Source organism: Myotis nattereri (assembly GCF_964212035.1).
Source record: "Myotis nattereri genome assembly, chromosome: X".
Classification (NCBI taxonomy): Eukaryota; Metazoa; Chordata; class Mammalia; order Chiroptera; family Vespertilionidae; genus Myotis; species Myotis nattereri.
This window is the reverse complement of record NC_138078.1, coordinates 2,091,009-2,104,637: the sequence shown is the minus strand read 5'-3', so window position 1 is coordinate 2,104,637 and position 13,629 is coordinate 2,091,009. Positions and strand designations below refer to the sequence as shown.

The window sequence follows — 13,629 nt, the reverse complement described above, 5'->3', positions numbered from 1 at the left end:
ACCCGTCATCTTTGTTGGGTTCATTTGCATACTCACTCCTGATTGGCTGGTGTGTGTCGCAAAGGTACGGTCAATTTGCATCTTTCTCTTTTATTAGTGTAGAGATATATATATATTAATTGATTTCAGAGAGGAAGGGAGAGGGAGAGAGAGAAACATCCCTGATGAGAGAGAATCATGGATCGGCCGCCTCCTGCACGCCCCCTACTGGGCATCGAGCCCGCAATTTGGGCAGGTGCCCTTGACCGGGAATCGAACCCGGGACCCTTCAGTCCACAGGCTGATGCTCTATCCCTGAGCAACACCAGCCAGGCCTCGAATGTATTTTTTTTTTCTTTAAGGTTTTAACATCACCGTATGGTATCACTTCCAAAAAATCTCAGCATTACGGAGAAAATGAGGAAAGCATCTTACAGCTCCCCTCCTCCCTCCCCCCCCCCAAAAAAAAATAAAACCTAAAACATGGAAGTCTTACCTGGAGAATTCTATTGAAAAATGTTTCTTATAACCCAGCCAGTGTGGCTCAGTGGATAGAGCATCGACCTAGGAACCAGAAGGTCACCGGTTCGATTCCCGGTCAAGGGCACAGGCCCGGGTTGCAGGCTCCATCCCCAGTAGGGGGCGTGCAGGAGGCAGCTGGTCCATGATTCTCTCTCATCATGGATGTTTCTCTCTCTCTCTCCCTCTCCCTTCCTCGCTCTGAAATGCATAAAAATATATTATTTTTTTAAAAAGTAAATAAATAGATACAAAGGTACGTCAGAGATCAGGAATATCAATATGTTAGAAAAAATAAAAGAATAGTGTGAGGGGTCGAACTGAGCGATGGATAACAGCTAAGGGGGAAGTCACAGTCCCAGGCATGACATAGCATAATGCGTATATTTTTCATTTCTTGCCCCCCCCCTCCTTTTTTTAAAATTCACTCCTAAGCCGTCCCAAATACCCAAATCTAGGTCAAAAAGTTGCATCTGTTACCCAGTGATAGCATCTCTGGATTGACCTAAATAACTTCATTTTTTGTGTTTTTTTTTTTTTTTACATTTGCTATTATTCTATATTGGCTTCAGGTGTACGGCAGAACGATTAGACAATCATATATCTTACAACGTGTTCCCCCTGGTGCCTCCGGTACCGACTTGGCACCATCCATACTTATTACAATATTATTATAATAACACTAGAAGCCCGGTGCATGAAATTTGTGCACTTGGGTGGCAGGTCCCTCAGGCTGGCCTGCGCCCTCTTGCCCTCTCGCAATCCAGGCCCAGGGACCCCACTGGTGCACGATCAGGGCCGGGGAGGGACCGTGGGAGGGGTCCAGGGCACATCTGGCCCGCCTCCCTCATTCCTCATTGGCCAGATCCCAGCGGCAACCTCACCTACCGGTCAGAGTGTCTGCCCCTGGTGGTCAGTGCACGTCATAGCAGGCGGTTGTTCGTCCTTAGCATATCATTAGCATATTACGCTTTGATTGGTTGAACGGCCGACCGGACGACCAGACACTTAGCATATTAGGCTTTGATTATATAGGATTTAAAAAATTATTTACTGTTGAAAGTATGATAGATGTCTCCTGTTCTCCCCACGGACCTCTCCCCAGCCCACCTCTGCCCCCCAGCACATGCCCTCGCCCCCCTGCTGTCTGTGTCCATCGGTTCTGCTCCTACCCATGCATACAAGGCCTTTGGTTGGTCTCTGACCCCCTCCCACCCTCCCCTGCCTCTTTTGAGGTTGGACGGTCTGTTCGATGCTTCCCTGTCTCTGGCTCTATCAGTTTATGTTGGTCATTAGATTCCACAAACGATCAGGTGACATTTATGTTTCTCCGACCGGCTTATTTCGTTCAGCGTCATGCTCTCCAGGTCCCTCCATGCTGCTGCGAATGGTAAGAGGTCTTCCTTTTTCAGGGCTGCATACTATTCCACTGTGGGGATCCCCACCGTTTTATAATCCACTCGTCCGCTGATGGGCCCTTAGGCTGTCTCCAGATCTTAGCGATTGTAAATTGCACTGCTTATAGTAACATTTTAAAGAATATATATTATTATTGATTTCCCAGAGAGGAAGGGAGAGGGAGAGAGAGATAGAAGCATCCGTGATGAGAGAGAATCAGGGATCGGCTGCCTCCTGCACGCCCCATTGTTCAGTGGGTTAGCTGGTGACCTCTGTGGGCATGATGAACTCTGAACTGTGACCTCGAATGCTTTGGGGCAAACCGCTGATTGGAGAAATGGTCAGCTGGGGTCGTCTCTACCCCTGATGGGCTCGTCCAATGGCACCCAATGGCCGGTCCATGATTCTCTCTCATCATTGATGCCTCCCTCTCTGCCTCTCCCTGCCTCTCTACAATCAATAAAAAACACATTTAAAAAATAACAAAATAAGGAAACAGGCAGAACTTCATTGGCAAAAGGAAATAAGTGATTTACAGCTAGCATTTCATTCAATCTTTATAACAAACTGCATAGCTAAATAGGGTCATGTGATTTTTTTTTTCCTTCATCTGATATAAGGATTAGGTATATTGTAGGATGTGAATAAGATGTTTTCGGGGCAATTTATTACATTAAAAGGAAGAGTTGCTATCATTGATCTGTGGGAAAGTTTCCAGACACTGAGGGGAGAAAAAAAAAAATGAATCCGTCGAAATACAAAAGCATCTATTTAGGAACGTTTGAGTCACGTAGAGATAATTTCAGATTTCATCCATGGCTCTGTTTCCCACCTAAATAATAAATCCAGCAAGTTAATGTAAATCGGCAGGAAAAAAAAATCATCTATTCAGCATCGTACAGTAGAAATAGACAGGCAGCCAGCGGAGGAATTTCAAATTTTCTGGAAACGACTACAAAATAAATACGGCGAAACCGGTGAAAGAGATTTCCGTAATATATTGACGAGGGCCCAAATACAATCGTCCTGTATAATAGAAGTGTAGTCGGCAAATTGTCCCTCTCCCTGCCTCTCTGAAATCCTATATAATAAAAGCCTAATGGGCTAAATGTCCGGTCGACCAGTCGGCCGGTCAACCAATCAGAGCGTCATAGGCTAATGATATGCTAAGGCCGGTCAGCCGCTCGCTATGACCTGCACTGACCACCAGGGGGCAGTGGGCTATTTGACCAGTCGCTATGACGTGCACTGACCACCAGGGGGCAATCGACCATTTGACCAGTCACTATGACGTGCACTGACCACTAGGGGGCAGTGGGCTATTTGACCAGTCGCTATGACGTGCACTGACCACCAGGGGGCAATCGACCATTTCACCAGTCGCTATGACGTGCACTGACCACCAGGGGGGCAGTCGACCATTTCACCAGTCGCTATGACGTGCACTGACCACCAGGGGAGCAGTCGACCATTTCACCAGTCGCTATGACGTGCACTGACCACCAGGGGGGCAGTCGACCATTTCACCAGTCGCTATGACGTGCACTGACCACCAGGGGGCAGTCGACCATTTCACCAGTCGCTATGACGTGCACTGACCACCAGGGGGGCAGTCGACCATTTCACCAGTCGCTATGACGTGCACTGACCACCAGGGGGGCAGTCGACCATTTCACCAGTCACTATGACGTGCACTGACCACCAGGGGGCAATCGACCATTTCACCAGTCGCTATGACGTGCACTGACCACCAGGGGACAGTCGACCATTTCACCAGTCGCTATGACGTGCACTGACCATCAGGGGGCAATCGACCATTTGACCAGTTGCTATGACGTGCACTGACCACCAGGGGGCAATCGAACATTTCACCAGTCGCTATGACGTGCACTGACCACCAGGGGGCAGCCGACCATTTGACCAGTCGCTATGATGAGCACTGACCACCAGGGGGCAGCCGACCATTTGACCAGTCGCTATGACGTGCACTGACCACCAGGGGGGCAGTCGACCATTTCACCAGTCGCTATGACGTGCACTGACCACCAGGGGGCAGTCGACCATTTCACCAGTCGCTATGACGTGCACTGACCACCAGGGGGGAGTCGACCATTTGACCAGTCGCTATGACGTGCACTGACCACCAGGGGGCAGACGCCCTGACCAGTAGGTGAGCTTGCTGCTGGGGTCCAGCCGATAGGGACTGAGCGAGTCAGGCCGGACATGCCCTGGAGCCCTCCCAGTGTCCCTCCCCAGATGGCCAACCTCCCGCGTCCCTCCCTGGACCTCACTCAGTCCCGATCGGCCGGACCCAGCAGCAAGCTCACCTACCGGTCACAGCGCCTGCCCCCTGGTGGTCACTGCACGTCATAGCAAGCGGTTTAACAGCCTTAGCATATCATTAGCATATTACACTTTGATTGGTTGAACGGCTGACCGGACAACTGGACACTTAGCATATCAGGCTTTTATTACATAGGATTTTCTAATTAAATAGTTTTTTAAGAAAATATATATTTTTATTGAGTTCAGAGAGCAAGGGAGAGGGAGAGAGAGAGAGAGAAGCATCAATGATGACAGCGAGAGTCATCGATCGGCCGCTATTGGGGATCGAGCCCCCAACCCGGGCGTGTGCCATTGGCCGGGAATCGAACCCGGGATGCTTCAGTCCCCAGGCCGACGCTCTATCCTCTGAGCCACACCAGCTGGGGCTCTGATTAAATCTTTATTGTTGAAAGTATGACAGATAACCCCCTACGGACCCCCGCCCTCCGCCCCAGGCCCTCAGCACCCTACGGTTCCGTCCGAGCGGAACCCTGGGCGATGCATCTACGCACACAAGGTCTTTGGTGGACGAGCGTTTCCACGCCAGCCCCTTCCACCTGGTCCCACTCACGTGGGCGGATGATGTCTCCATTGGGGGGGCGTCTGTTCGTGTGCACAGAGGCCGCCGTTCATTTATGACGAGCCGTTGGCATCGTAGCCTGAGACGCGGAGAGAAAAATCAATGTCTTCCCTTCAAAGATCGATAGATAGCTGAGGGTTGGGGATGAGCGTGGAAAGCACGGAATCACAGAGATCTGGGGGGAGGCGAGACCGAATGGTTAGACCTGTCACTCGCCCGGGACGGGGGGGCAGGGGCTGAAAGTAGTAGAAAAAAAAAATACCAGGTGAGCCTGGCCAGTGTGGCTCAGTGGTTGAGCACCGACCGATGAACCAGGAGCGTCTGCCCCCTGGAGGTCACTGCACGTCATAGCGACGGGTCGAAAGGTTGACTGTCTGCCCCCTGGTGGTCAGTGCACGTCATAGCGAGTGGTTGAGCGGCCTTAGCATATGATTAGCATATCATTAGCATATTATGATTTGATTGGCTGTACGGCCGACCGGTCGATCGGAAAGTTAGCATATTAGGCTTTTGATATTATAAATGCACCAGAAATGCCCTTCTTTTACCAAGCACGCCTTGGATAATTTCATAGATAAACATATAAATAAGGTAAACTTTTGATGTCATTTTATACAATATATTTTTATTGATTTCAGAGAGGAAAAGAGAGAGAGAGAGAGAGAGAGAGAAACATCCATGACAAGAGAGAATCACGGATCGGCTGCCTCCTGCACGCCCCCTACTGGGGATCGAGCCACAACCCGGGCCTGTGCCCTTGACCGGGAATCAAACCTTGACCTCCTGGTTCAAAGGTCGATCCTCAACCACAGAGCCACGCTGGCCAGGCTGTGACTTTATTATTATTATTACGAGGCCCAGTGCACAAAATTCATGCATGGGGGGTCCCTCAGCCTGGCCCCCACCCCCTCTAATCCGGGACTCCTGGGGGACATGCTTCTCGGAATCCGGGACCGCTGACACCTAACCGCTCACCTGCCTGCCGGCCTGGTCGCCCCCAACTGCCCTCCCCTGCCGGCCTGGTCGCCCCTAACTGCCCTCCCCTGCCGGCCTGGTCGCCCCTAACTGCCCTCCCCTGCCGGCCTGATCGCCCCTAACTGCCCTCCCCTGCCGGCCTGGTCGCCCCTAACTGCCCTCCCCTGCCGGCCTGGTCGCCCCTAACTGCCCTCCCCTGCCGGCCTGATCGCCCCTCACTGCTCTCCCCTGCCGGCCTGATCGCCCCCAACTGCCCTCCCCTGCCGGCCTGATCGCCCCCAACTGCCCTCCCCTGCCGGCCTGGTTGCCCCTAACTGCTCTCCCCTGCCGGCCTGGTCGCCCATGACCACTGCATCAGCCCTCACCACTGTGGCTTTGTCCAGAAGGACGTCTGGAAGACGTCAGGTCTAAATTAGCATATCACCCTTTTATTAGTATAGATTAGTATCGTTATAATTTTAGCTCCTTCGAGAGCTGTTTATAACTTAAAAATAGATACTGAGGCTTGACCTTGTCAAGTCCCCATCTCCCAGGTGAGGTCCTTACAGCCGCGAGCGAAATCCCACACGGAGAAGAAAGAAAGAAAGAAAAAAAATACTGCGGCCGCATCTTCTTCGACGGCGTAATCACCCCATTATCGCCGCCCCCTCTCCGGACCACCTCGTCCGTCATAGCAAGGAACTTGCGGAAATTCAATGAGGCGGAGAAACGAATTAACCCGAGAGCAGATCTGACTTTCAGGGTGAAGCAATTAGAGAGCAAACAACGCTCATCTAATCGTCGGAAGACGGTGATCCTCTGAATCTAATTGGCCCTTTCCAAACACAGTATTATTATTATTATTATTCCCTCCTCTCCTCGCCTTCCGGAATCTTCTGGAGAGTGGTCTCTGGGGTAGCTGCTGGGAACACTGCCTAGCCAAGAGAACCGGGTAACGAAAGCGAATCATGGCAAAGGAGACGCGTGACAATGGGATCGAAGCGAGTTCCTCTTCATTGGTTTGGTTTTGCTTTGCATTTTAACACTAGAGGCCCGGTGCACGAATTTCGTGCACAGGTAAGGTCCCCAGGCCTGGCTAGTGGTCAGGGCGAATCGGGGCCTTCTGGCTGCCGGCCGGGGGCCTCCCTACCCCTGCTGACGGTCAGCGCACGTCAGAGCAAGCGATCGGTCTCCCGGTCGAACTCCCGCGGGGACAATTTGCATATTAGGCTTTTATATATACAGAGATATTTTTTATTGATTTTTGAGAGGAAGGGAAAGAGAGAGAAACATCCATGATGAGAGAGAATCATGGATCGGCTGCCCCCTGCACGCCCCACACTGGGGATCGAGCCCGCATCCCGGGCATGTGCCCTGAATAGGACTCGAACCCTGACCTCCTGGTTCATAGATTGATGCCTCTTGGGGTAGGATCTATATATATAGGCTATCTATATAAAAGGCTCAGTGGCCGCCCAACCATCCTTCCGACCGTCCGACCGACCGACCGCCCAGTACATATGACACCCACTGGCAATATAAAAATAGACGTTGACTCTTGTAGGCACGATGCCCATAAAGCTCTCGCTGGCACCAATAAAGAAATCCTAGCTGTGTGGCTCAGTGGTTGGGCGTCGACCTATGAACCTGGAGATCAGGGTTCGATTCCCGGTCAAGGGCACATGCCCAGGTTGTGGGTTCGATCCCCGATGTGCAGCGTGCAGGAGGCAGCTGATCAATGATTTTCTCTCATCCTGAATGTTTCTCTCTCTCTCTCTCTCTCTCTCTCTCTCTCTCTCTCTCTCTCTCTCTCCCCTTTCCTCTCTGTTATCAATAAAATATATATATATATTTTTAAATATATTTTATTGATTTCCCACAGAGAGGAAGGGGGAGGGATAGAGAGTTAGAAACATCGATGATAGAAGCATCGATCAGCTGCCTCCTGCACGCCCCCACCCCCCGGGGATGTGCCTGCAACCCAGGTACATGCCTTTGACCGGGAATCGAACCCGGGACCCTTCAGTCCGCAGGCCGACGCTCTACCCACTGAGCCACACAGGCCAGGGCCAAATGTGCTTTTGCAACGATCAGGAGCTCATGCATTCACGTCGGCCCCTGGCCTTCACACGGGGGAAGCCTTTCCAAGATGCTACGCTCTCCTCTTTGGGTGGAAAAATTCGGCTACAGAAAAATTACCCAGCCCTCGAGGGTGTGGCTCAGTGGATAGAGCGTCGGCCAGCGGACCGAAAGGCCCCGGGTTCGAATCCCGGTCCAGGGGGGCACATGCCCGGGTTGCAGGTTCGATCCCAGGCCCCGGTCGGGGCCTGTGCAGGAGGGAGCCCCTCGATGTGTCTCTCTCTCTCTCTCTGTCCGCCTCTCCCCATCCCCTCCCACTCCCTCGAAAACTCAATGGAAAAAATATCCTGGGGGGGGATGCACAAAACAAAATAAAAGTTAAAAAATAAAAAATAAAGAAAGAAAATAAAAGTTTCCGCCGCCCGCTGCAGCAACACACCAATAAGGCATCCGCGGCCTATACTTAACTCAGGCGATTTGCCGCTAAGAGCTCGTTGAGGTTGTCACAAACCCAAACATATAATTCCCGGTGATTCCGCAGGCGTGTGCAAACACGGCAGAGAATTATTTACCTGGTTTTTTTTTTTTTTTTTTTTTTACACACCCGGTATTTTAACCGAGTCACGTCCGTGATTGTCAGTCCCCAGGAAAATGGCGAGCCGGGTGCCCCCGAGGCTCAGCGAGGTGACCACGCACTTGACGAAATAACAGGCTTGTCATTAAAACCGGCAGAGAGATATCCGATCTCCGTTATTTGCCTTCCCTGGGAAAACCCGGTGATGATAAAAAAAAAAAAACAAGGGCTTTGCGCAGCTTTAAAAAAAAATAAAATAAAATAAAAAGTAACCTCCTTTTCCTAAATGTTTCTTTTTTCTTTTTCTTAACTATTTTTTTTTTTATTACTAGAGGCCCGGTGCACGAAATTCGTGCACAGGTAGGGTCCCTAGGCCTGGCCAGCGATCAGGGCTGACCGGGGCCTTTCGGCTGCTGGCCGGGGCCTTCCTTCATTCCCCACCACCCCCTGGTGGTCAGCACACGTCACAGCGAGCGGTCGAACTCCCACCGGGACAATTTGCATATTAGCCTTTTATTTTATAGGATTGACGTCAGAGAGGAAGGGAGAGAGATAGAAGCATCCGTGATGAGAGAGAGAATCATGGACCGGCCGCCTCCTGCACGCACCCCTTACTGGGGATCGAGCCCACAACCCGGGCCTGTGCCCTTGCCCGGGAATCGAACCCGGGACCCTTCCGTCTGCAGGCCGAGGCTCTACCCACTGAGCCACACCGGCCAGGGCCGGTTCGAATGACTGCAGGGCGTCCTGTGTCATCAGGGGTGCAGTCCCACCTCCGCCCCCCCCCCCCACCCCATTCTCTGTCCCGTCCGCTGTGCTAGCCCCTTGACCGGCCCACGGTGGCCGATGGCTCGCCTTTGGGGAATTTTGAGATGCGGTGGTTCCACGCCAGCTTCCGTTAAAAAAAGAGGGAAATGACAAAAAAAAAAAAAATAAGCACAAATGAAATCCTCTAAAAATGAATTGCGTGAAATGAAAAGGCGATAAACGCTGGAAACCCATCGCTGGCTTCTGCAAACTCAGATTCGAAAAAAAAATCAAGACCTATTGGGTCTGAATCCTGGTGTTTCGTTCTAAGAGCTTATAGGTGAGCCCTGGCCAGTGTGGCTCAGTGGCTAGAGCGTCGGCCTGCGGACCGAAGGGTCCCGGGTTCGAGTCCGGCCAAGGGCATGGGCCTTGGTTGCGGGCACATTCCCCAGTGGGGGGCGTGCCGGAGGCAGCCGATCAATAATTCTCTTTAATTGTGGATGCTTCTCTCTCTCTCTCCCTCTCTCTTCCTCCCTCTGAAATCCATAAAAAATATATATATTTTTAAAAAAACAAATACACAGATCAGGAAAAATAGCTTAAAAAAAAAAGAGAGAGAAAGAAATGGTGTGTTTAATTTTCTCTCTTCTGACCCTCGTCTCACATAACGTAATTAGGATTACGCAGAACTTGACATTCACGCTTTCTTAAAATAATTGCTCTGCCTGCTTAAGTATTTTATTTTATTTTTAAAATCTCCATAAGATCATGTCCTTGCCTGGCCCCCTCTGAGGCGATGTAGCTCAGGAAAGCGATCCGCCAGCCAACCCACCTCCCCGCACACGCACACAAACATTCAGCTTTGACCCCGGGATTCGAACTCTCCACCCTCCCCCCCCTGCCCCATTCGCTATTTCCCCCTGCCTTATTGTATGTATAAATGACCTACTTTATCCACAACAATTGATTAAAGAAATTTTTTTCCTCCTCTCTCTCAATCTCTGTCCTTTATGCCTTAATTTTTGTAATATATATATAATTACAAAGATATATCCCATGTTCAAAGGCTGTGAAATTGCGTTGTTTACCCATATCTTCAGAAAAAAAATCAGTTCTACTGTCAGGACAAACAAAGTGGCCACAAACAACGTGGCCCTCCAGCAACCTCAGCGCAAAATTATAGCTAATTTGCCTACACACATCAGGTGGTCATAATAATCTGGCCACAGTGTGTGTGTGTGTGTGTGTGTGTGTGTATTCTGATAAAAGGGTAATATGCTAATTAGACCGATAGACCAGACATATTCCGGTCGTCCGGTCCTCCTTCCGGACAAAGCCACGGTGGCCGGGGGCCGAGGCAGAGGTGGTTAGGGGCGATCAGGCCGGCAGGGGAGGGCAGTTGGGGGCGATCAGGCCAGCAGGAAGAGGTGGTTAGGGGCGATCAGGCCGGCAGGGGAGAGCAATTAGGGGCGATCAGGCTGGCAGGGGAGGGCAGTTAGGGGCGATCAGGCCGACAGGGGAGAGTAATTAGGGGCGATCAGGCTGGCAGGGGAGGGCAGTTGGGGGCGATCAGGCCAGCAGGGGAGAGCAGTTAGGGGCGATCAGGCTGGCAGGGGAGGGCAGTTAGGGGCGATCAGGCCGGCAGGGGAGGATAGTTAGGGGTGATCAGGCTGACAGGGGAGAGTAATTAGGGGCGATCAGGCTGGCAGGGGAGGGCAGTTGGGGGCGATCAGGCCGGCAGGGGAGGGCAGTTAGGGGTGATCAGGCCGGCAGGGGAGGGCAGTTAGGGGCGATCAGGCCGGCAGGGGAGAGCAGTTAGGGGTGATCAGGCCGGCAGGGGAGGGCAGTTAGGGGCGATCGGGCCGGCAGGGGAGAGCAGTTAGGGGTGATCAGGCCGGCAGGGGAGGGCAGTTAGGGGCGATCAGGCCGGCAGGGGAGGGCAGTTAGGGGCGATCAGGCTGGTAGGGGAGAGCAGTTAGGGGCGATCAGGCTGGCAGGGGAGAGCAGTTAGGGGCGATCAGGCCGGCAGGGGAGGGCGGTTAGGGGCGATCAGGCTGGCAGGGGAGAGCGGTTATGGGCGATCAGGCTGGCAGGAAGAGGTGGTTAGGGGTGATCAGGCCGGCAGGCAGGTGAGCAGTTAGGAGCCAATGGTTCCGGATGGCGAGACGGATGTCCAACTGCAGGTTTCCAGACATCCCCCAAGGGGTCCCAGATGGGAGAGGGGGCAGGCCGGGCTGAGGAACACCCCCTCCCACATGCATGAATTTCATGCACCGGGCCTCTAATATATATGGATTGATTGATTTCAGTGAGGAAGGGAGGGGGGGGGGGAGAGAGAGAGAGAGAGAGAGAGAGAGAGAGAGAGAGAGAGAGAGAAACATCCATGATGAGAGAGAATCATGGACCGGCCGCCTCCTGCATGCCCCCTACTGGGGATCGAGCCAGAAACCAGGGCATGTGCCCTTGACCGGGATTCGAACCCTGACCTCCTGGTTCATAGGGCGACCCTCGACCACTGAGCCTCGCCCGCTCGGATGATTAATTTTCCTTTCTCCGTCTTACAGATGCAGCAACAGAGAGGACCTGCCTCTAAACGCCCGCCTACAGTCCCATGCTCCTTGAACCCATGCGATCTCGTTTTAGAAGCTGCCTTCCCAGCCACAACTCTGCCGTGTCACCCGCCAGGGACTTCAGACCTTGCCCAGGTCACGCCGATGAATTCTCCCCAACCCCGACCATAACCATCAGGTGGCTGGCGCCAGCTGATTTCGGGGTGGGAAACGGTGAGCACCTGACCCCAAAGGTCAAGAGGGATATTTCCCAACTACTGGCCCCATCGTTGCAACATCGCCAGTAACTTTCCGATCGGAACCGTGACTGTGTAAGGAGAGGCGGACAGCTGTGGTGCATCGACACCATGGAATAGTACGCAGCCCTGAAAAAGGTAGGATCGCTCACCCTTGGAGACAGGACGGTGGGGCCTGGAGAGCATTGCGCTGAGCGAAATGAGCCAGTCGGAGACAGACACGCATCCCGTGACCTCACGCCTACGTGCAATCTAGTGAACAAAATAGACCCAGAGACATAAAAGCAAGAAACCGACTGTGGAACCTCAGAGGGAAGGCGGGGGAGGGTGGGTGGGTGGGAAGAGATCGACCAAAGGACTTGTAACCGTATATGCACCCCCCGTGGACTCAGACAATGGCATGGGGAAGGCCTGGGGTGGGTTAGATGGGGTCATTGGGGGTGGGGGGGTGGGGAAGAGGGCATATGCAATACTTCCAACAATAAACATTTAATTAAAAAAAAAAAACCACGGGTGATAGTCCTAACCGGTGTGGCTCAGTGGATAGAGCGTCGGCCTGCAGACTCAAGGGTCCCGGGTTCGATTCCCAGCCAAGGGCATGTACCTGGGTTGCGGGCACATCCCCAGTCGGGGGCGTGCAGGAGGCAGCCGATCGATGTTTCTCTCTCATCGATGTTTCCGACTCTCTATCCCTCCCCCCATTCCTCTCTGTAAAAAAAAAAATCAATAAAATATATTTTTAAAAAGGGGGAGCATCTGTAATACTTTTAACCATAAAAGCCAATTTAAAAAAACGAAGTAACCCTTTTAAAAAAGATGAAAAGGTTAAAAAAGGAAGAGAGAGCAAACGCGCAGAAGGCATCGGTCCGTCCGTCCCTCCGTCCGTCCCTCCGTCCGTCCGGCCATCCGTCACCTGGCCTCTGAGAGAGGCCCTCAACCTTTGCAAATCTTTATTCCAACTTGGCTTCCAGGCCCTGGCTCTGCCCTCCCCCCGAACCCCCAACCTGCCCCCTAATATATATATATCACTGTTTCCAATACAACAGCGGTTCTCAACCTGTGGGTCGCGACCCCTTTGGGGGGGGTCGAACGACCCTTTCACAGGGGTCGCCTAAGACCTTCGGAAAACACATCTATAATGACATATAGCTCACCACCGCCCTCCCAGGTCCGTGGTGAAAGAGTTAAAAGACCTGGGCAAAAGCCCGGCCGGTGTGGCTCAGTGGTGTGAGCGCCGGCCTCTGAACCCGGGAGGTCACGGGTTCGATTCCCGGTCAAGGGCACAGGCCCGGGTTGCCGCGGGCTCCATCCCCAGTGGGGGGGGGGGGGCGCGCAGGAGGCAGCGGATGCATGATGATCTCTCCTCATTGATGTTTCTCTCTCTCTCCCTCCCCCTCCCCCCGGTGTTGGGCGGGCAGGGTGTCTGCGGGGCGCATTGGGAATCCGGGAGCCTCTGGCCAGGTGGCCCCCCACCCTCCTCCCTGGGCGCGCGCCCCGGGGCATGTCTGAGCTGCAGCCGCTTGCACCCTGCCCCCTGCACCCTGCACCCTGCACCCTGCACCCGGTCGGGCTGCGCTTGGCACGGGCGCGCGTGCGGCCGTGGCCTCGGCGGCGGCCGTGCCAACCGCGGGCCTGGATTGGCTGCCGGCTCCCCGAATCCCATCCCGT

The 13,629-nt window shown here is 53.0% G+C and overlaps 1 protein-coding gene across 2 annotated transcripts in view; it reads left to right on the top strand.

The window, feature by feature from the left end:
* Positions 1 to 12,266, top strand: part of LOC308510857 (pseudouridine-5'-phosphatase-like) — a 129,069-nt gene extending 116,803 nt beyond the window's left edge. Inside the window, exon 4 of one of the 2 annotated variants that reach the window (XM_081080912.1) lies at positions 11,720 to 12,266. In XM_081080912.1, the coding sequence (XP_080937038.1) occupies positions 11,720 to 11,896 (177 nt within the window). In that variant the 3' untranslated portion in view covers positions 11,897 to 12,266. The remainder of the gene's footprint in view (positions 1 to 11,719) is intronic. The other variant, XM_081080910.1, reaches the window with a different exon arrangement.
* Positions 12,267 to 13,629: the final 1,363 nt, after the last annotated feature.